The sequence below is a fragment of the Carassius gibelio genome, chromosome B25 (genome assembly GCF_023724105.1).
Source record: "Carassius gibelio isolate Cgi1373 ecotype wild population from Czech Republic chromosome B25, carGib1.2-hapl.c, whole genome shotgun sequence".
NCBI lineage: Eukaryota > Metazoa > Chordata > Actinopteri > Cypriniformes > Cyprinidae > Carassius > Carassius gibelio.
Genome location: NC_068420.1, coordinates 19,826,740 through 19,850,654, shown reverse-complemented (window position 1 = coordinate 19,850,654; position 23,915 = coordinate 19,826,740). Strand labels below are relative to the sequence as shown.

Below are 23,915 nucleotides of genomic sequence, written 5' to 3'. Positions count from 1 at the left end.
AAGATTAATGATCAGTATTGTAACTTTGACCATATGTTACATCCTTCATGATTATATCTACCTCAAATATTTAGTTCAATAATTATTAACATAATTGATTAAAATTAAAGCTTGCTATTTGTTTGTGATCCTCTCATCAGCAGCTGCAGTGTCTCTCAGCTGTATCAGTGCAGTCACTGTGACTCTGACTGACGGAGGTTTTTGTACGACTCTTTATCACTGTGTGATCACCCAGCTACTGTGGTAACTCAGACAGTAATAATCTCCTGTATCTTCAGTCTGGACTCCACTGATGGTCAGAGAGAAATCACTGTCAGATCCACTGCCACTGAATCTAGATGGAGTTCCGGACTGGAGGCTGTTTATTCTATAAATGAGGAGTTTAGGAGCTTCTCCAGGTTTCCGTAAGTACCAGGACAGACATGGTGGGCTGCAGCCTGTTAAAGGAGTGCTGGCGCTGCATCTCATCACTACAGTCTTTCCTAGTTCAGTTGTTTGAACTGCAGGAGTTTGAGTAACTGTGATCTGTCCGCTGGAGCCTGAGAGAGAAATGTGTATTATTCATATAATTACATCAAGACAAATACAAACTTTTTTTTACATATTATTATATGCAGTATATGTTAGCTTAACTTCACTGATTATACTGCTTTATCCAATCTCTCGTTATGTACCTTGTATACAGCAGAGCAATGTCCAGATGAGGATGATGATGTTGTTCATTGTTGTTGTTGTGTCTTGTGTGATGATGAAGATTGTGTTCTGTTCTGCTCTCAGTCATGAAGTGTTAAACTCACAGCTCTATAAACACTCTCATGCAAACTGTCTCTGTATGTAAATGTCTTCATACACAGAACAGACAGCTGTCAGTCTCAGACCACAGATCAATTAATTCAGTCACGTTTATGCTCTTCAAACCATTAGAAGCTCAAATATTTTGTGATGAATATGAGCTTTTATAAACAGAAAGACAATTTCAACAATGTGTGTTTTATTGTTTCAGCTTGTGTGTTATTCATATACTCTATAGACTTATTTTTCACACATATTTTATTTATAATTGAATTGTATTTAAAATTATATATTATCATTTAAATGTACGCTTATAGACATTTAAATATTTAACATTTCTTTAAAAACAGAAATTGTGAAAAAGTGACAACAGATTTCTCAAAGGGGGGGGGGGGGTGTACAATAATGTTTCACAGTGTTAAAGAGATGGATTCTCATGCTAAACATGGCCAAAGTTAAAAAAAATAATAATTTCGACAAATGACAGAGAATTTCTGTGCCGAAAATCTTACTTCCGGGTTGGTACAAGTTTCGGCTGTTTTTTTTTTCGATTGTGGATCTAATGATGTAGACTAGAGCGGAACTTCTTTTATGAGCATTTCTGTCGTAAAAGCGCGCACATGTTGACCAGAGGAGAGTGAGACCGCACACATCAACACACTTCATCTGGAAATTAGCGGCTGCGCTGCATAGGATTTGTTTTGAGAATGTCTCCAAATAAGTGTGTTTTTAGATGTGAGGGAAAGTTTACCGTGTTCAGCTTCCACAAGAACCCAGCGTTACATGAACAGTGGATGCAGTTTGTTTTTCCGGGGCAGCAACGGAGTGTAGCAAGTGCGTTTGTGTGTTCTGGTCATTTCAGTGACGGCACGTCTCCAGGAGCTCGGCTTTTTCCGGAGAGAATCGGAAAGCTGTATTTTTCTTTTATAAATATGATAAAACTAAATACTTTTTGGAGATATGAAGAATGCAGTACTACTCTATAGGTCCTCAAGATTAACATGAGATTAGGTGAAACTGTGCATGTTATGTACCCTTTAAGGATGTTTAAAAAGATATTAAAGGGCATTTTAAACATTGACATACAAAACATAAAAAAAGAACAAACAAACAAATGATCGATCCATCAATCAATTAATGTAACATGACACATAAATTAGGATTCACATGGTGGTTTAAGACACAATGTCTGGAATGAAGCTGCTGTTCTTTTGGAACAGATCAGCAAAGTTTTTGAAACATAAGACATTGGTCTCCTATCCAAAACTTAATCTTTAGCAGTCTGCGTTCAAAACCTAGAAGAAATGCAATTTTATGGTGTCTCATATTTACATCAGCATTTGTAATGAGATAATAATATTGTTGTGAGCAGAGAAGTAAAGTCAAACATTGTTAATGTGTTTAGTTGACATTAGTTCTCTGATTGTCAGGCATCATCTCTTCTACAGAGAGCATGAAGAGATTTTCACAAAGATATTTGATATAAACCAAGTTTCCCTTCAGACTGAAGCTGGAGATGAACACAGTCTGTCTTGATTAATGTTCCATTGTGGCATAAGGCAGTAGTAAAAACGAGAGAAACTCTAAAGATGACTACGCCACCAGGGAAAGATCCACACTTATTTATACCAATTAAATCCAACAAGTCCTCCAACCCATATGTGCATATAGGTCGTTTGTCACTACCCTCAAATACGACCTATACGAGCGTTCCCTAAATTAGCATGCTATTTGCATTTTAAACGGTTTGTGTTTTAAACTATTCCAGCTGTTCAAAATGTTTTATTGCTAAATGATATAGACTTTAGATGACTTCAAGACATGTACATGTAGGGTTTCCACCTGTCTTGTAAAGTAGCTGAACGTCCCGTGTTTATAAATGAAATTATGTGGTGTTTCAAATCGATACTTGACACGTCCCATTCAACCTGTTTGATGTTGAACTAGACTGAGAGACCATTTAAAGGCTTTGCAGGTGTTTTGAGTTAATTAGCTGATTAGAGTGTGGTACCAGGTGTCTTCAATATTGAACCTTTTCACAATATTCTAATTTTCTGAGATACTGAATTTGGGATTTTCCTTAGTTTTCAGTTATAATCATCAAAATTAAAATAAATAAACATTTGACATATATCAGTCTGTCTGTAATGAATGAATATAATATACAAGTTTTTGAATGGAATTAGTGAAATAAATCAACTTTTTGATGATATTCTAATTATATGACCAGCACTTGTAAATCTCCAGCTTCTACAACAACGTTTAGTGTCCACTGTCCAGCAGCTCTTTATGAAGCCATTACTCTCTCTCTTTCTCTCTATCTCTCTCTCTTTCTATTTCTCTCTCTCTCTTTCTCGACATTTAGTTATAACTGATTTACTTTAATTTATCCTTAATTTATGTGTTAATAATCTTCCTTATTGTCCTTCCTTTCGAATATTTTATTCATAGATAAGTTCCCTGTCTCAACATGTATGTATTAATACAATAAAAACATTTTCTTTTTTCTTTATTTCAGCTGAAAGGAAAGACCAAAGGAAGACCTGTTAAACTCTTGTAAAACCCGTCTTGTTTGTGGAGAGGGATGAATTTGACCATCTTGAATTTTGACCATCTCCCGCTGATCGTGTGGAGTTAACTGTCTCCGACATCAGCGAAACACATTTTTAAATAGGCGTAGTCTTTATAAATAAACCGCATATTTGAGTTTTAAACAACTACATTCTCGCCTGAAATAGTTAAAACACTATACCTTTCATGACACGATGACAGTAATATTAAAAAAATTATCAAAAGAAATGGTGGTTGAAATTACAATGTTGTATTGCCACTCCCGAAAGTTCAGGACCTTTGAACAAGTATCTCGCGAGCAGGGCTTACTGAGGGACATTATTTTTTACCAAGAACTTTATTTAGATCATGGTAGCTGCGGTGGAAGCACACAGATTACCAGTCCAAAGTTCATAGTTTCTGGGTAAAGTTCCTGCCGGTGGAAATTAGGATAGAGTATGAAGACGCCATTTTAACTAACTTCACTGTATTCTACTGAAATAAACCAAACGAAACAATCAGCACTCACTCAGATCACCAGTATTAATATATAAAGACTTATAAAACAGATTTTATGTTACATACCTGAGACATGTTCCTTCTTCCAAAAATGTAAAAATATTTCTGGTAACGTCCGTTGGCCGCGAGTCTGGTCATCACTGTGGCATCATTTCCACCAAAACATTTATCAAATTGAAAATCAAAGGTTAATATAACTTATAAGCAGAAAAATCTTCCAATCAAGTTATAATTTTAATTATGTAAAAAGTGTGAAAATATAATTTGATTGTGGGAAATCCAAAAACATAATTTTCACGACTGACTCACAGAATGATTCTTAACACAATACATCATTTGAGATTTTCACTTTGGAAGAAGAAGAAAAAGATAATAGGAATGAAAGTTAAATGTTCTATGACACGCAAAAGGAGTTGCTATGATTAACTTATTTTGTGTAATTCTGTTTCCCTGCATACTGTACTATACTGTAAGTATCTTCAGATTACATTGGATTGTTTAATGCTGGAACATTTTAAATGATGAATTAAATACATCCATGGTGAAGTTATGAGTGAAACACACATTAAAGAACCAGAAATATTCATAAATCAGTACAAGACTTTAACATTTTTCAGTAAATGAGACTGTTATAAGAAATATCCTCCATCAGCAGCTGCATGTCTCTCAGCTGTATCAGTGCAGTCACTGTGACTCTGACTGACGGAGGTTTTTGTACGACTCTTTATCACTGTGTGAACACATATTGACTGTTGATGTAGTGGTAACTCTGACAGTAATAATCTCCTGTATCTTCAGTCTGGACTCCTCTGATGGTCAGAGTGAAATCTTTTCCAGTACTCGCTGTTCCACTGCCACTGAATCTAGATGGAGTTCCTGACTGAAGGGTGTTTATGTATTTTATGAGGAGTTTATGAGCTTCTCCAGGTTTCTGCTGATACCAGTGTAAGTAGGTGCTGTATATTCCTACATCTATGTTACACTCTATTGTAGCTGTTTGACCGAGCTGGACAGTTTTAACTTTAGGTTGAGTCAGAGTGACTCCTCTGGAGGCTGAAGAAGAGAAAATAAAGTCAGTTTGTCAGTAAATCACCTTTATAGCAGAATATTGGTATATTAAAATGGTAAAATAACAACAACAACAACAACAATAGCTTATTATTCAAGCTTATATATCAAACTTCATATTTCACCTTGAATAAAAGCTGCAGTGGTCCAGATGAGGATGATGATGTTGTTCATTGTTGTTGTTGTGTCTTGTGGGATGATGAAGATTGTGTTCTGTTCTGCTCTCAGTCATGAAGTGTTAAACTCACAGCTCTATAAACACTCTCAGAGCACTGAAGCATGTGCTGACCATGCAAAGAAGTGGGCAGGATTCACAACAGCTGTATTTTAAAGAGATGTTGTTACAGATGTTACATGTACTTACTCTAACAACAACAGTAAATTATGCATAATCCAAAACCCTAACCATAACCCTACATTCATAGAAATTAATATTACTCAGGATTTATGTAATTACACTGCAACATCACCTTTAAATAAAGTATAGGATTTTAAAATAAGAACTTTACACTGAATGCAATGTGACACAAAACCCTTTTTAGAATCACCCTCTTCAGAAATATTTATCACCCATGATTCATTTATTATAATCATTTATATAATATCATATGATATTCACGAGGTAGGACCACCATTATGTAGAATAAAGCAGTTATTTCTAAACCTCAATTATTATTATTATTAGCATTTTTTTTTTTTATCTGAACCAGAATTGTATATATTTTATTTGATTTATTCAGTCAAATACATTAGTTTCTGTGAAGTAACAATGAAAAATTATTGTAAAGCATTTATTAATCTCAGTCTATCCCATATTAATTGTTTACTAATACAGTATTAAAATTCAAAGTTTTATCTGCTAATATTAATTAACGGACCCGAGTTGACATGAACTAACAATGCACAGTTGAACCTTTATTAATCATTGTTAACTAAGATTAATAAATACTGTAACAAATGTATTGTTCATTGTTAGTTAATATGAATTAATGCATTAATTAACGTTAACTTATGAACCTTACTGCAAAGTGCTACACATTTTATAAATATAGTTTACAGTAAATATTTAAACTCAAATATTGTGATGTTTAGAAATTCAGATTTCATCTGAATTATTACATTTTTTCATAATGTGGCTCACCCTTGATTGTATTATTTATCACATATCGTATACATGGGGGAAAAAAAGATTTAAAATGAAAATACAAATACTTTAAAATGTAAACGGAGCTACTTTCTATAGATCAGTCGATGATTTTGAAACTCCTTTGCTCATGTTGTGCTCATAATTCAGTGCATTTAAGAAAAGCTCATTATATATAAGAACTCAGTTGCTTAATTTCTAATTCCAGTATCATTTGTAGTCACACAATATCCGTGAAATTGTGTTTTGAGTTGAATTTCTCAGTGTACTACGATACAAAGACATCATTTAGGGATATAAATCTACTGGGATTAAAGCAGTAAAATATCTTAATATATTTTGTTTCATTTTTTAGGTTTCATTGAAATGTATGTAGTGTTTGTGTTTTCTCTGTGTTTGTGAATGTGTTGTGTTTGTCTCCTGCAGCTGGTCCCACAGTGAAGCCCTCAGTGTCTCTGCTGCCGCCCTCTTCTCTGCAGATCTCTGGAGACTCAGCCGCACTGCTCTGCCTGCTCAGCTCTTACTCTCCACAGGGGGCGCTGGTGAGCTGGACACTGGACGGCTCAGAGGTCACCGAGGGGGTTGTGACCAGCGCAGAGAGCGAGCAGGACGGCCGCTACAGCCGCAGTAGTGTCCTGACCCTCAGCAAAGCACGCTGGGAAGCGGGAGAGCAGTACGTCTGCAGAGTAACACATGATGGAGCTCCTCATGAGGCCTCGTTCCACAAGAGTTGCTGTTAGTCGCTCGCAGTGCTGATGTTTCTCCAGTGAGCGCTGCTCTCTCCTGAAGATGAGCGTATCTGAGTGTCCTGTGTCAGGCAGGATTCACATGAGTCTAGTGCTGCAGCTGTAGTCATTTACAACTCAATACTGAAAGAGAGCTCTAGTGTCAAAGCACTGGCTGATCTTTCAGTCTGCTGTGTTTGCTGCAACATTCAATAAAGCTTCTCAACAAACTCCATTTGTGTCTGACAACATCATTCAACTAACAGATGAAGATGCATGTAGTGTTTGTCCAGGTGTTTTTCAGAAGCTCGATCAGTAGCAGTAAATCTAGTCAAATAAAGCTCTTGGGGTTTGAACATGGTCTCTGGAGACAGACCTGCTCTATTCTGAGAGGATCACAATCACTCCACCCTGACAATGCAAATGAGATTTTCAGCTCACACTCCCAGAGTCACTGTTTGATTGGTTACATGATCTGGACTGAAACACACCAGTTTCATTTCTGATGTAGTCAAGAGATAATTCAAATATACTGTATATGAAAAATGTCATAAAAACATAAAAATCCATTCTGATACAAATTTTGTAAGAATATAAATCTTTCTGTGGGTCAAATGGAAAGCATCACGTCCAGATATCAGAAGTGACTGAATGCAGTCTGTTCAGTTTGACTGACAGGAATCATATCTTACATCTAAAACATGATGATCATATTAAACATTGACTCATTCTCTTCAGAAATACAAGATTTCTGTTAGTAGTAATGATATTGTGTTATTAGTGTCTGTGTTGATCAGTGTTGTGTGTGTACTTCTGAACCATAAAGAGATATTTGTGGTTATTCTGCAGGTTTATGTGTTTGTTTACATTATGCTTGAATTTAAATTGAATTAACATTTATATATATATATATATATATATATATATATATATATATATATATAAATTGTGTGGATGGTTTTGTAAATTGTTTGTAGGGACATTTCAGAAATTCAGAAACGTACATCTTCATAGATGATGCCCCAGAACTCAAGCTCATATTTTATAATCAAATGTCACTCAGTGAAGCATGAAAACACACAGGTTCTCTGTGTGTTGACTCTGTGTAGTTTTACTGTATCATGAAGCTCCTGTGAGGACGCTGAACATCTGCTGATGGAGCTGCTCTATTCTGAGAGGAACACAATCACTCAAATATGAGTTTGACTGTTTGACTCTTTATTCTCTGAAATGAGTCCGTTGTGTTGGACTGATGGAGAGATGAGGTTTGTTCACACTGAGACTCTCAGCAGTCATACTGACCTTCTGAATGATTGAATCAACTGTTGATCTGTGACGAGACTCAGTCAATGATTCATTCTGATGTGTGTCCTTCAGTATCTGTGTCTCTCACAGCTCTCACTGAATCACTCCGGCTCCTAGTATCATGTATAAGATTCAAATTACAATTATTATTATTATTTTCAGCAATAAAAGAATAAACAGAGAGCCTCTTTTTCCATTAATGTTCAGGTACTTTAAATAAACTGCCCATGTCTCTTTCACAAGAAGGAACTCTTTTCAGTCCTACATGGAAACATGTCGTGTTATAGTCATTATATGAAGCGTCTGTCTTCAGGTGATTTGTTTTCTGATGTTCAAAAATACCAGAAGGAAACATTAGTTAAGGGATGTCATCTTATTTATGGCTGTAATGTGTGCTGTGTTAATCAAGTCATAATCTTATCGTGGCATGTTTTGCTATAATAGCAAATGTCAAATCATATAATAAAAAACAAGAATCGATGTTATATTGTATTGTGATGAAACTGCTGTTTGTTACAAACTGTATCTCCTCAAGCTGCAGTGTCTCTCAGCTGTATCAGTGCAGTCACTGTGACTCTGACTGACGGAGGTTTTTGTACGACTCTTTATCACTGTGTGAACACATATTGACTGTTTGGATAGTGAAAACTCTGACAGTAATAATCTCCTGTATCTTCAGTCTGGACTCCACTGATGGTCAGAGAGAAATCTTTTCCTTTGCTAGATCCACTGCCACTGAATCTAGATGGAGTTCCTGACTGGAGGCTGTTTATGGCATATATGAGGAGTTTAGGAGTTTCTCCAGGTTTCTGCTGATACCAGGCTAAGTTGCTATAATGTATTCCTGGATCTGTATTACACTCTATTGTAGCTGTTTGACCGAGCTGGACAGTTTTAACTTTAGGCTGAGTCACAGTGATTCCTCTGGATTCTGAATAAAATAAAATAATTTAGTTTGCAAATCTTCTTAATAACAGAATATTAAATTGGTGTAACAAATAATAACATGTTATCATTGTCAAAAATAGACACCCTACCTTGAATAAAAGCTGTAATGGTCCAGATGAGGATGATGATGTTGTTCATTGTTGTGGTTGTGTCTTGTGTGATGATGAAGATTGTGTTCTGTTCTGCTCTCAGTCATGAAGTGTTAAACTCACAGCTCTATAAACACTCTCAGAGCACTGAAGCATGTGCTGACCATGCAAAGAAGTGGGCAGGATTCACAACAGCTCGAGCTGCAAACACATATGCAATAAAAATATAGAAAATATCATTTTACAATGATTAGGATTCAGTATTGTTTTAATTTTATCGAATCTGATTCTGATTCTGCTTATAGATTCAGATTCTTATTGATTCCTATAGTTTTGGTTCTAATAAGATTAAAAAAATAAATAAATAATCCAATAATAAAGTAAAACATTTAGATGACAAACATATTTATTCTGTCTTTTCTGTTGCAGATGAATAACATGAGGAAAAAGCAGCAGCCTACAGAAAACATAAGGCTACAAGAGCAACTTTTGTCTATGGTTTTATTATGGTAAACTAGGAACAATAAATCAATTAGGAATAGCATAAAAAATACAACTGAACAAATTAAGAAACACTGCTTCAATTTCTTTCTCATTTCTCATGTTGAAGTCCACTTAAGAAACAACAAAACAGCTGCATCACAAGAGTGAAAGAGAAGTCATCTCTGGTCCAGAACTGTTTTTATCTTCAGTGGAACTACACGAGAACAGACACAGACCGGGAACACACACCACTGTTCTCTGTGCTCTGCTTCAGATGTGTGATGGGGATCATTTTACTGACTCAGATCTTTGAATCTCGTTCGTCAAAATGAACAATTTTTTTTTTTCACTTTTTTTTTTAAGCAGAATATAATTAAAATGTATGTTATTAGCCAAATTATTATTCCATGACACATCTACTTAATGCTACATTTCAAATTAGTCTGCTAACGCAATAAAACTATAATAAAACCAAGGCCAAATAATGAGAAACAGAAATGATTCATTCATTGTTTCAGATTATCTGTTATTAGTCTGTTAGTTTCCCTCACTTCTCCGTTCTTTAGTCACATCACATCTCTATAAACTGAAGCTATGCAGTCTGTACTGGAAACAGAATTGATTAGTTTATCATATGAATACAAACATTACATATTAGTAACTATATGCTGTTATTATATGTAGGTATTATTGAGGCCTAGACCAATTTGAGACCAGAAACGTATTACTGTAAACATGTTTGAAGGGAAGTTTGGGAATTCTGAACTAATTTCTGTGTACAATACTGCAGACCTGACGACTCCAGAAGTGAACTGATCATTTCTCTTTCAGACACAGACTGCTGTAGCATTTGGATAAATCAGACACACAACATTTAACAAATAATATCTAACGCCTCCTCATCTAACCAAAGGGTCTATGGACCCTTCCCCCAAAAGGAAGCTATCACCTAAAAATGGACTGGACAGGCCTCTGGTTCCCTAGCAACCAAAGGGACACTTTCTGATAACACTAGGTTTATGACGCCCAGGAATGTGGCTAAGCAACGCTAAACTCAAGTCTCTAAAAGAGACACATAATGCACATAAAAGCGACTCTCCTCTAATTAATCCATATAAAAACCTTTCTTTGAATTAATTCACATATATTTTAGGGCATTGTGTATGCTTTTACTGTTCTTGTATATTGTGTTTTGTGTATTGTATATGTTTTATACATGCTTATGATGGATCACTAGTTAATATAACCTCATCTATATGATGTTTGGTATCTATGAGTTTGTATTTTCATGATCTAAATGAATCTAATAAAAGAGTGTATATTATATGTTGATGCTTATGCGACACATTAGTTTTATAAGAATGTTAAAGATCCTTCTCGTGAACCCCCAATCTAATTTCATATGCAAGACACCAGACTAGAGACAAAGAGTTGTAAAACTTCCCTCCAAAAGATACCATTCCTCATTGGCTCAATCAAATCCTGAGGGTGTGATATCATCCCCCTATATAGATCACTGATCACCAGATCAAGCGCTTGTGCCAGGCTTCGGCCTTGACTATACATTCATCAAGATCCTCTGATCTGAACCGGTCTTTCTCATCTATTCACTTCAGAAGAGACCAACTGGAGCCATCTAGAGTGCATCAGGACTCTTTATCAAACAGTCGAGATGTGCAAGTATCAAACTTAGTCTTATTAACTGATACATTAAGTATCATATGCACCTTTTACAAAGGTGTTTTTTAACTAAGAAACTGATGTTTCCTTCAGGATGTAGATCTGCTGAATATCAAATTATACTAGAGCTTTATGTCTTTATTTCTTTTCTCTTTACTGCTTCAGCTCTTACCATTTTTCTTAAGAACACTGTATGCATGTGTGTGTGTGTGTGTGTGTGTGTGTGTGTCTTTATCCTCATTCCAAATGATCAGAAAAGAGAATACAATAAAACAGGAGAAAGTACTAAATTATTACTATATTAATATATTATATAGTAGTATGACAGCCCGGTTGAATAATAAAGGATTTAACTCATTCACTGATGTTGTACTGTCTTCCTTTATGTGTTTATTGTCCTTATAGACTTCACAAAACCATAAGAGCTAAAACAGATGAATAAACAATATTGAACAGTTTAATGAATTCTCATACATAAAAAGAAACGAAAAACAAATAAAAAATTATGCAATTAACACTAACATTCATCCTAAACAACATAAAATTACGTGGACAGAGACACAATATGCAATATATGAGGCGACGTCCGCAGTACGTCCGCTTTATAACGTTCACTGGCGGACGTTTGGAGGACATTCGTCCGAGCCAGTTTGCGAACATCCCAATTTCGGCCTTCATCTGCCATTTCCATTCCAACACTTGAGAAATCCAGTCCTTTATCCTTTATCGTCAAACCTGACCAGTGTTGGGCAGTAACTAGTTACATGTAACTGTAATATGTTACAGTTACTGAGAAAAAAACATTTAATTACAGTTACTTATAAAAATGTTAATGATTACAAAGGGAGTTACATCTGAATATTTTCACAAATATACATATTTAAAATGTGAGACAGCAATGTTTTCAGAGATGAAGACACAGAATATGACACATGCTTATTCCATAACTGTTTTATTTCCTATTTTGTTATATATATATATATATATATATATATATATATATATATATATATATATATATATATTATTTTTTAAGATTAACTGCCTTTTTTCCAAGGCATTGTTAGATGTTTCCTGTCATAGCTGTGCAAAGATTTGATTTCAAAAACAGTATCATAGATATGAAAGATAAATTAGTCTCTCTACACATCTAGAGCATTTACTGCATGCTCAGAGAGTTAATATCATGTTTACTGTCCATATAGTGAGGTACTTACAACATAAGGCACGCCTTTTGATTTTTTTTTAATTGCTAATGTGGTGGAAAAAATCATTTAACACTGCTTCTGTATGCCTTTATATGCATGTGTTTTCTTAGAATTGCTGTGTGGGTTCAGAGGGATGACACCTGGGGGGAAAACAGATGTCTGAGAATGACCTGAGGGGGTCATTGGGCCATATAGTGGGGGGACAATGCCTTAGGATGACCTGAGGGAGTCACCTTAGTCCTAAATGTGTGAGAAACAGCCCATAGAGATTGTTCCTTGTTATGTGTGTAAATTTACAGCTGCTAAGACTTTGTAACCTTGACGCAGCAAAGGGATATAAGGTGGAGGACTGCCCTCTTCATGGGTCGGTTTCACTCTGCAGGAACTCATCGTTGCTGTATGACTGTCTGACCTTCTTTGCAAAGAATAAAGGCTTTCTTTTTAATTATACCTGAGAATGAGTTTGTCTCTTATGCTGATGAGAGTTGATTTAAATTTCAACTAATTGAAAGAATTAGCAAGTAGAAAGGAGGAAGAGAAAGTTGAAGAATGTGAAGAAAATATAAATGCCTCACATAGACCTACTAACCACTCTGATGTTTGTGTTTCTAAACATGTACCTCCGCCCTATACACACTTTCCCATGATCGAGCTGAAAGCCGTGAAACTGGACCCTGACCTCGACTGCTCTCCTCCGAGAAGACCAACAGCACCGTGGCCAGATCCAGAACGGAGACAATAAAGGAAGAACCAGAAATCAGTCCTGAAATCCCCAACGATGAAATTGAAGGGGAAATAGTGCGCAGAGCACCCCCGACAAAGAAAAGACAAACAAGACAAACAGCGAAATAATAAAATGTGAGTATAACAGCTCCATTGAGCTGTTATACTCCATTGACCTGACGGGCCTGGGTCGGTTTCACTCTGCAGGAACTCAGTGTTTCTGTATGACTGTCTGACCTTCTTTGAAAAGAATAAAAGCTTTATTTTTAATTATATCTGAGAATGAGTCTGTCTCTTATGCTGATGAGAGTAAATTAGAAGAGGGACGAACCATAGCGGTGGGACCTTCTCTGTGGGAAGCACAATCAAGGGGATTCTGAGGGAATCCGATTGTGAGAATACTAAGGCAGAATTAATACATTTCTAAGGGGAAATTGAAACGACTTCAACTGGTGTGATTTAAATTGAGTTAGAACTTGAGATCAAAACTATCCAGATATTTCGAAGCGATAAGCTGAGTTCACGTGCAAGTGGTTAACATATTTCTAATAGGGGAAGAGAGACTGTGCGATTATTGCCTGTCGATTTGGCCGAGAAAAGTCGGATCTGTTGGAGACGTCTGACAGATTATAGGCACGCTGAAGGAAGAGAATATCCACAGAGAAGGAAACCAACAAATATGGGAAAGTCTCAGAGCAAGCTCGTTGAATATGATACACTGGTGTTTTGGCAAATGAAAAAAAGTGTATGGCTAAAAATGCATGCAAGATATGGGGAAATTAAATACCATGGTTTTCCAAAAGAGGGAACGTGAGTGTTAAGAAATGAAAAGCTGTGAAGGAATCAGTAGAAGAGGGAAGCGAGAGACAGAAAGGTTGTTGTGTGAGACATATGTGTGAGAAATGTGAAAGAACTGTGAATTGTTGGATAGTGGAAGCAGATAGGAGAGAAAGGAGAACGATGCAGAAAGAATTAGCAAGTATAAAGGAGGAAGAGAAAGTTGAAGAATGTGAAGAAAATATAGATCCAGATCCAGAATGGAGACAAGAAACAGAGGAAGAACCAGAAATCAGTCCTGAAACCCCCAACGATGAAATTGAAGGGGAAATAGTGAGCAGAGCACTCCCGAAGTATGATACAAGAACAAGAAGTATGTGAGTATAACAGCTCCATTGATTGAAGTTTTAGGTCCTGACAGGCCTGTTATGGTCTTTACCGTGGACTATGACTGACATGAAAGAAGCTATGGCTCACTTGCCAAGCCCTGACGAAGCAGGTGATAAATTTTCTGCCGAATTAGTCACCTTGTGCCAAGAATTCAGCCCTACCGAGCACGAATTGAGAAGGCTGCTGGCAGTGAAACTGGGGGCTACGAGCAGGCATGAAGTGAGTGGAGAGCTGCAGAAAGAAGACTGTCGGAGAGAACACTGTGAATGGAAAAGTGGACGGCTATCTGCTGTTTCATCACACGCTTTGCATGCAGAGGAGATGCAGATGGTGAAGAAGGAAAGAGTTAAAGATAAGGCCGACAGAGAGTTGCAGCTGGCATAAGTGCAAGCCGTGTCAAAGCCGGGGGTCTATTCTGCACAGCGAATCCAGCAATCGAAAGGGGGAAGATGGAAAAGAGGAGGAGGAAGATATCCAAATTAAACTGAAAGGAAATCTGAAAGCTGGGGTTGTTGGATCTGCAAAACTGATGAACATACGACATTCAAGTGTACCAGATGCAGACTGTGCAAAAAGGATGGTCATTGGGCGAAGGATTGCCCAGAGAACCGGCAAAATCAACAGACAGACTGAAGCGAGGGAGACGGAGAGCAGAGTGGAGGGGTCCAGGGCGAAGTGACAATTTTCTAATTTTTCACTGATGTACTTTCTGCTCTCTGCAATGAAGAAAAATGCTTGCTTTCCTTTGTGTATGTCTGATTCTGTTAATGGACATCCTGATAAATGTGTGATAATGTACAAGAGTGAAGCCTTTATGAAAATGTCTAAATATCCTATGCTAGTAGAGGGGATATTGTATTAGTATTAGCTTAAAGCCCTCATGTTTACATCGGTTACTGTATTCTTTCAATTGCTCTAAACAAGTATTTTGGGTGACCTTTTTTATTGAATGCTAGACATCAAGTTGTTGTTATTTTCATCTGAAAGAAGAACTTTTTTTCAGTAAACTAGGCCCTATGTGTTCAGTAAACTTGTTTCAGTAAGCTATGTGTTTTCAAGGCTTCAAGGTTTTATTGAATGCTATCTCTATACAAGTGCAAAGAAATGCATTCTTAGTCTTTTATTTTGTAATTTTAAGAGCAATAAACATATATTGCAATGTTAAGGAATTCATGTTTTTTCATTCATATATGTAAATCAACATGTATAAATTGTTAGTAGTCAATTAATTGGGAGATAATCGAAATCAAATCGGTCTGAAAAAATTAATCGTTAGATTAATCGATGCATCGAAAAAATAATCGCTAGATTAATCGTTTAAAAAATAATCGTTTATCCCAGCCCTAATGCACAGTGCCTCTGAATTGTGAAACAGAGGGGGGCGACATGCTTTTCTCTACACCCTTGCATGTCCAGTGCCTTTGATGGGGAGAGATTTACTGTCCAAACTAAATTTGACACTGATTGCAGACTCTGGGGGTGTCCGAGTGGCAGAGAAAGAGCAGATTTGCTGTCTGCAAGCAGAACCAAAATGGGCATATGAATGGCACACCCTAAATTCTTATTGGGCTGGAATGATGTGTGAACTGGCTAGAGATCGAACAAAACAATTTGACAGAGAGATCATGTTGCCTGACAAATTGCATTGCACGTTACATGTTGTAATACAACGAAATGACCAGTAAGAAAAAGATTGGTTTGAGGGAGGAAAAGGAGAAACTTTAGGTTGTGAGAAAATGTTTTGGACAGAAAATGTGTGTGCAATTTCAGTTTGCCTGACAGAAAATCCTTGCATCTGCATTAACAGAGGTGTGTGAGCATGACTTGTTGAGTTAGTGCAAGGAACTGTCTTCTCTGTTGTCCAATATCTGTGTTCAGGTGAAAGCTGCTCAGTAGAGGGTTTCTGAAACACCATTGCATGACCTGAAACCAGGAGATTTCGTGTTGGTACGAGATCTGAGGAGAAAGAGCTGGAAGGCGAAAAGGTGGCTGGGACCGTTCCAGGTGCTTCTGACCACTCACACGGCTGTGAAGGGAGCAGAGAGAGCAATGTGGATCCATGCCAGCCACTGCAGAAAGGTCCCACCTGCATCTGAGGAAGAGGAGCTGAGGGAGTAAGGATCTGGAGACACACACGAGATGAAGAGTATAAATGTGATGAGATGCCTTAAGTTGCTTGATTTTGAATTATGGTTGTATTCCTGAGCGTGAATTTTTGATTTTGAATTGTGTTTGTATCTGTGACGTAGTAACAGTGTTTTACTTGTATAGTCCGGCGCCCAGAGCAAACATAATGTTAAGTGTGTAGTGAAAATATAACCAGTAGTAATGAATTTTTATGCTTTAGTGATCAGTGAATGATAAAAAGGGGGAAATTGTGGTGGAAAAATTCATTTAACATTGCTTCTGTATACCTATATATGTATACCTATATATGCATGTGTTTTCTTAGAATTGCTGTGTGGTTCAGAAGGGTGACAGCTGGTGTGTGTGTGTGTGTGGGGGGGGGGGGGGGGGTTGGGGGGGGAGGCAGATGCCTTAGGATGACCTGAGGGGGTTACCTAAGTCCTAAATGTGTGAGAAACAGCCCATAGAGATTGTTCCTTGTTATGTGTGTAAATTTACAGCTGCTAAGACTTTGTAACCTTGACGCAGCAAAGGGATATAAGGTGGAGGACTGCCCTCTTCATGGGTCGGTTTCACTCTGCAGGAACCCAGTGTTGCTGTATGACTGTATGACTTTCTTTTTAATTATACCTTAGAATGAGTCTGTCTCTTATGCTGCTGAGAGTTTATTTACATTTTCCCATGACAATGTGAATGGTTTATTTCCCAGTGTCTTATTTGGTTGTGTGTAGAGATTTGACACAATGAGCAAAATTTTACAAAACCTGTGTAAGCAATAGGCAAATCTGTAAAACATATTGCAATGCCTTCACATTGTTATAAAATACTTATATAATATATTAGACCCTATAAAACCTGAATCACTTTGCTATGTTCTTACACAAATTTCAAATAAAATATACTTTATGTAAGAGTAAAATTAAAAAGAGAGTTAAAAAAAAAAAAATCTTCACTTAAAATATGCTTGTGTTATATTAAATGAAAGCTTAAGTATTGACACTTTACCCTTGATTTTTGTTAAATTAAAAGTGTTTTGCCACAATTGCAGTAATGTTTTTCGAGAACATCTGTGCATTGAAAAAGCATTGAGCCCCACACGTCATCTGTAGGAGAAAAAAATAAATCCGTGGGGATGGTTTTGCAATCTGCCCCCTCAGTTTATAAAATCGTGCCCGTGGATTTCCAATCCATCAACTCAGATTTTGTAAACCGTACCCTTGGTTTATGTATCCGTACCTACGAATTAATAATCCGCACGCACACTTTCGTAATCTTTTCCCTTGGATTTGTAAACTCACAGATTTATGGCTCCGCCCCCATAGGCAGATTAATTTCTGTTTATTAAACATTATCTTGTTTAATATATTTTCTTTGTTTTAGCATTTATTTTACAATAATCACCAATAGGATAAGACACCATACGACACTGTTTTATAGCCTAAAATAAACGCTAAAAAGAAGAAGAAAAAAAAGGTAAAAAGCAATACAAAACAAATAATATGCCGGTTATGTTGTCATTCCTTTTCTCTCTAACTGAATGCAAGGTTATTTTTGGCCTAATTATTTAATAATAACATTAACAGTGAAGCATGCATATAACACCGGCAGGTGAGGTGGGGGTGTGTTGGGCTTAGTATAATAAAATCACAAAAATAAGTCTTTGTGTTAGGTTATTTAAAAATTAAGCATTCATTAATTATTTTATGACAATTTTTTTACTGTTTTACGTGTACTCATTTATTTAGCCTATCAATTAAAATGCTAAAAATAACTATATTTTTATTTGTATCATTATTATATATTATTATACAGGTTATGCATAAGGTTTTATCCAAAACGACTCACAAAAGAGGAACAAATTACTCCAGAGTCAGTCACAATGACCGGTTTATTGTATAATAATAATCAAGTGCTATTATAAGATTATCATAAATTGTACAAAAGTTTTTAATGCACATCTTTCTTATTAAATCTTTGTATTACACCTCATACTATACTTGATAGAGAATCACTTATTAAGACACTTTGCTTTTGAACTATTCCACATAATAATATTCAATAAAACTGTATGTTAACACGTAGGAGCTTGCTGCATGAATCCGTGAGTACGGTTTACAAATCCGAGGTAACAGATTGCAAAAGTGTGTGCACAGATTTTGAATTTGTGGGTAAGGATTAAAAAACTTATGGAACAGTTTATGAATTTGTGAGTTCGGTTTAGAAACTGAGGTACCTCGGAGGAGAAGAGATGTTGAATGAATTATGTTATACTACAATGGTGTTGAATGCTTGAATCTGATTGACTGACGAACCTTCTGAGGTGTGCAATTATTTTCTGGGAAACGCATTGCGAACAGGCAGCTCTCCTGATTGCATTATAGTTCCATATCACTTCGCATAGTTAACAATAATAATGGAAATTACGAGACAAACAAAAACAACAACATGAAAGACTTTTCCGAAAGTACAGTAAATACAAATTACATTTACATGCACTTACAGATCCAGACAGATAGTTCTTCCTTTTGTTGACTTAGACACACAATACAAATAAATACTTAGCTAAACTTTACAATGATCACAGAATGAATGCCCTCATGGTTAGAGATTCGGACTTGTAATCCAAAGGTTGGGATTGAATGTACAGCACTGAGGTGCCTTTGAGAAAGTCTCAGAATTCACAACTGCTCCCCAGGCACCGCAGCAAAATATTGCTGCCCGCTGCTCTGGGTGTGTGTTCACCTAGTGTGCATGTGTGTGTGTGTGCACTTTGGATGGGATAAATGCAGAGCACTAATTCCGAGTATGGGTCGGAATTAACATATTTGGCCACATGTCACATCACTTTCACTTTTTTTCCACTATATATATATATATATATATATATATATATATATATATATATATATATATATATATGCGTAATAAATAAGCATAATAAGTAAATATATATTGTATAAAATCTCTCTAATTTTTGCTATAAACTATTTGTTGTTTGTGATCCTCTCATCAGCAGCTGCAGTGTCTCTCAGCTGTATCAGTGCAGTCACTGTGACTCTGACTGACGGAGGTTTTTGTACGACTCTTTATCACTGTGTGAACACCCAGCTACTACTGATCTGATGTAGACTCTGACAGTAATAATCTCCTGTATCTTCAGTCTGGACTCCACTGATGGTCAGAGTGAAATCACTGTCAGATCCACTGCCACTGAATCTAGAAGGAGTTCCTGTGTAACGGTTTGATGTCTGATATATGAGGAGTTTAGGAGCTTCTCCAGGTTTCTGTAAATACCAATATAAGTAACTACCAACATACACTGAACTGCTGGTTTTACAGTTAATTCTGACGTCTTGTCCTTGAGCTGCTGTTATTAATGATGGATTCTGAGTTACTGTGATCTGTCCTCTACACTCTGAAATAACAAGAATAATATGTAGACAAATGTGACAATAATGTACATTTCAAATATTAAAGAATTAATATGATCAAATTTTATCACACAAACCTTGAGCAAACAGTGTGAGAGTCCAGATGAGGATGATGATGTTGTTCATTGTTGTTGTTGTGTCTTGTGTGATGATGAAGATTGTGTTCTGTTCTGCTCTCAGTCATGAAGTGTTAAACTCACAGCTCTATAAACACTCTCAGAGCACCAGGGGTGTGTCTATGCCGTGTCTATGCCCCGCCCCCCATGTTTGTAGTAAATGTCTAACTGAATCTGGCAGTGGCGCATCCTGCCTAGGGTAATTTGTTTTTCTCTTCATAGATAATTTTAGGCTGTTTCTATAACGTGATCTTAATGAAAAAAATACATGATGTTACGTGATCCATGTGATGCACGAGCACAAATCTCTCCACTAGCAAGTGGATTTCCTTCACTCACACAAAACTGGACGTGTGCTTTTAAATATACATTGTTCTTTTCTGAATTTGCTCTGCTCTCACTCAGATATTGTGTGTACGCTCAAACATTGTCCTCGCATCACTTTTTTTCTAATTCAGGTGAAGAGAAGGCTTTTCTCACTAAATGGAAGCAAGCTGATTATAATCAGCCTCTTGTAGTAATTTAGTAATTTAAAACTTATTTTAGTTAGGTGCTTAAATTGTATTTTGCATTTGTATTATATATATATATTGTAACGATATACAAATCTCCATATTCATCGGGAAGAAGGAGGCGGGAACCGGCGCACAATCAAAACATAATTTTAATATTCAAAATAATTACAAAACGGCGCACCAGCCCCTCACGGCCGACTGGTGCGCATAAATAAAAAGCAAACACATAAAATATTGTCCCAGGCCTGGTCCTCTCTCGTCCTTCACTATAGTCGCTCTAGTTTTATATCCTTCCGTCTCCTACGTGGGACTCGATACTAGCGGTGGGGCGCAGGTGCAGCTCATCTCCAATCACTACACCTGGCCTCACTCCTCGTTCCCACGCCTCTCGGCCCCGCCCCACTCCCCACACACACACACACACATATACATACATATACATATATATATATATATATATATATATATATATATATATATATATATATATATCAACCAGGTTCCAGAAATAATCACAGAGGGAAGGTCTACTTACAATGCCCTCCATAAGTATTGGAACAGTAAAAACAAAATTGCTCTGTTTGAGTCAAGAAACCTGTAAATACAATTAAAATATGAATATGAGACAAAACTAAAGAATGTCACCTTTTATTATTGGGTGATTCAACACAAAGATGTTTCACCAGCTAAGAAGATCAGCACTTATAGAGTTTCATCTCCTTATCTGATGTGAGCAGAAGTATTGGAACATTTGCCTCACAGGTCTTTCTAAGTGTTCAGCTGTGTCCTGTTGCATTATTTCTTCAGATATTAAAAGCAGGGAATGTATCTTATTGTTACGATCGGAGACCCAGTGAAACGCAGGTGTAACGGAAACAGGTCAATTTAGCTCAAAGGGAATCATTTAAGATTTTAAAGGGAATTTGAACAGAATCACTGTTTCACCGCTGGTTACTGAGACGCCCTGCGATTTAGTGAACGAGACGTTTTACATCAAATCTGCCCTGGATACTAATATCCAAACTATAGTGAAACACTATCAATTAGCACAGTAACAAGATCGGCAGTTCAAGACATTAACTTGTAAGCACAAAACACAAGATACTTCTCTTTTCAATATGAATAAGGCTTTATTAGATAAATCTAAGACATATAAACTAATCTAACACATAAACGCATGCACTCACACATTCACACAAGTTGCAGGAAGATATAAAGTTAGGGAAAGATGAGTTTAAGAGAATGGAAATATGGAATCCCAAGTTTACAGCAATACGTTAAATTGCATAGACATGAACAACCATCAATCACGTAATTAGCCCTCGCATTGAGTTCCTCAGTGAGGTTAAAATTATATTAGATACACCAGCAAAGGTCACAGTCTGGAGGTAAACTTACTTGCGTCTCCTGTGAAAGAGTCCCGGTGAAAGGGCTATCCCGAGGTCGTTGATTGGCTGGAAGTTCAGTCACTGAAGTGACGTCTTGGGGAGCCCGTGCTTGGGCGTTGGCTGAAGCTGGAGTTGTGTGGCTGGTTGGAGTTGAAACGCGCAGATGAGGTCAACATTACAAAACTTAACTCAGAACACGAAACTCTCAAACGGAAAAGAAAATAAATAAAGTTTGACGAGACAAGGTTGTGTTCCTTCTAATCGTGGCTAAGGAACCGCGCTCAAAGAACAGTGATGATTAAACAGCATGGCTAGAAGCTACAAGCTAGCAGAAGCATAGCTAGAGGCTAGAAACTGGCATATGTGATAGCAGCAGCATAGCTAGAGACTAAAAGCTAGGTAGCAAAGCTACAAGCTAAAAGCTAAGAGCAGGCATGACTAATAGCAGAGACTAAAAGCAGACTAAAAGAAAGATTTCATGGTGTCCTAGGTATTTAAAGTGGCCTGTTGGCCACACCTCAAATGTTGTCTTGACCAATCAGATATTGTTTTACATTTGTTTATCTTACCAAGCATGTGTTCCGAATTTTCCTGCCTTGCAGGGTCTAATTTTGGACATGATTCCTATTACCAGGTTATGGTATATTTTACAAATAAATGATTGTCAGGACAATATCAAGCAAGAAAATTCAATCACACACATACCAGACATGACTATGTATCCTTCAGCTATCCCATAGTTATTAAAAAAACATACACAATAAGTGATTATAACATGATAGTCAAATGTGTGGGTTACACATAAATGAATATGGGGTGAAGCGATGGACTGATTCATTTATAAGTCTTTTTGCATTCATTCTGGTCCATATACATGTACAAAAAGCAGTTTCTTTGCCATTCTCTTGACAAATACTTCTGTGGAGAAAAAATCCCTTCCCCCTTAGGAATTTCAGTCTGGTTCTGCTAGGTGGGGGGAAGTCAATGGAAGTGTTTAACTCATGGGTTTCCATGTGATGTCCAGCGTTGCATTTCACTTACGAACAACAAATTTGACACCAAATTTCTCTTCTTCGAATTGAAATTGTAAATAATTGTTCCAGTGGTGTTAATGTTGAAAGCTGTTGTGTGAACAAGTTGGTTGGTCATCTTGCTTGCTTCTTGTGGCACTAGAACTGATTTATGACTTCCTGAGGAATTCGGCTCGTGTTTCAACACACAGCTTTGATAGACTCTTTAATATGTCTGGTTTGACTCACTTCTCTTTTACACAGGTGACGAGAGATCCAAACGCAGTGTGGGTTTATTAGGGTAATCCAACTCAGAATCCAACATGCAAAACCTAAAATCCATCCAAACAAACAAACAAATAAACAGGAAAAGGAATAGCAATAGGAACAGGAACGGGAACAGGAATAAAACCTAGAAACTCGGAATGGGAGGAAACTGGGTGACGGAATGAAAGGACTCCATGAAAACAAAATGGAAACAGACCTGATTATATAGGCAGGGTAATGACTATCAAGTGAAGACACCTGAGTGCAATTAACAGGAGTGCAAATACTGTGATGAAGGGACAAGGCTTTGTGGGAAATGTAGTGCCTGCGGTGAGGTGCCTATGGGGAAGTAAGACCACTAGTGGACACCCTGGGAAACAAAGACCAGACAGCTTGACACTTATCAGTTAAATCCATTGCTTCTGCATTCTAAGTCTTGCATTTGATGATGACACACAAAAAACAGGATGAAGACGAGGAAGCCGACTCTGAAAGAAAAGCAAGCAATTTGGATGCTAAAAGAAAAGAGGATTAGAACTATAGCAAAACTACAGCAAAAACAAATTTAATGGAGAAATCAAGAGTTTGGAAACTAAAGGTGACATCAGCAGCCAACGACCTGATCGGCTGAGAAAAACAACAGTAGATGATGACAGACAA

General features: G+C 36.8%; 1 pseudogene and 3 gene segments (V, D, J or C); 1 reads left to right on the top strand and 3 right to left on the bottom strand.

The window, feature by feature from the left end:
- Window positions 1-205: 205 nt before the first annotated feature.
- LOC128013779 (immunoglobulin kappa variable 1-39-like) lies at window positions 206-816 on the bottom strand. The segment is given in 2 exon segments: window positions 206-539; window positions 675-816. Coding segments are annotated over 2 exon segments (372 nt in total).
- Window positions 817-3,270: 2,454 nt separating this feature from the next.
- On the bottom strand, window positions 3,271-5,510 carry LOC128013772 (Ig kappa chain V-III region PC 2154-like). The segment is given in 2 exon segments: window positions 3,271-4,914; window positions 5,055-5,510. Coding segments are annotated over 2 exon segments (375 nt in total).
- A 549-nt stretch (window positions 5,511-6,059) lies between these two features.
- Window positions 6,060-7,033, top strand: LOC128014068 (immunoglobulin lambda constant 7-like). The segment is given in 2 exon segments: window positions 6,060-6,078; window positions 6,500-7,033. Coding segments are annotated over 2 exon segments (333 nt in total).
- Window positions 7,034-19,497: 12,464 nt separating this feature from the next.
- On the bottom strand, window positions 19,498-20,143 carry LOC128013761 (immunoglobulin kappa variable 3-11-like; annotated as a pseudogene).
- Between the last annotated feature and the right edge of the window lie 3,772 nt (window positions 20,144-23,915).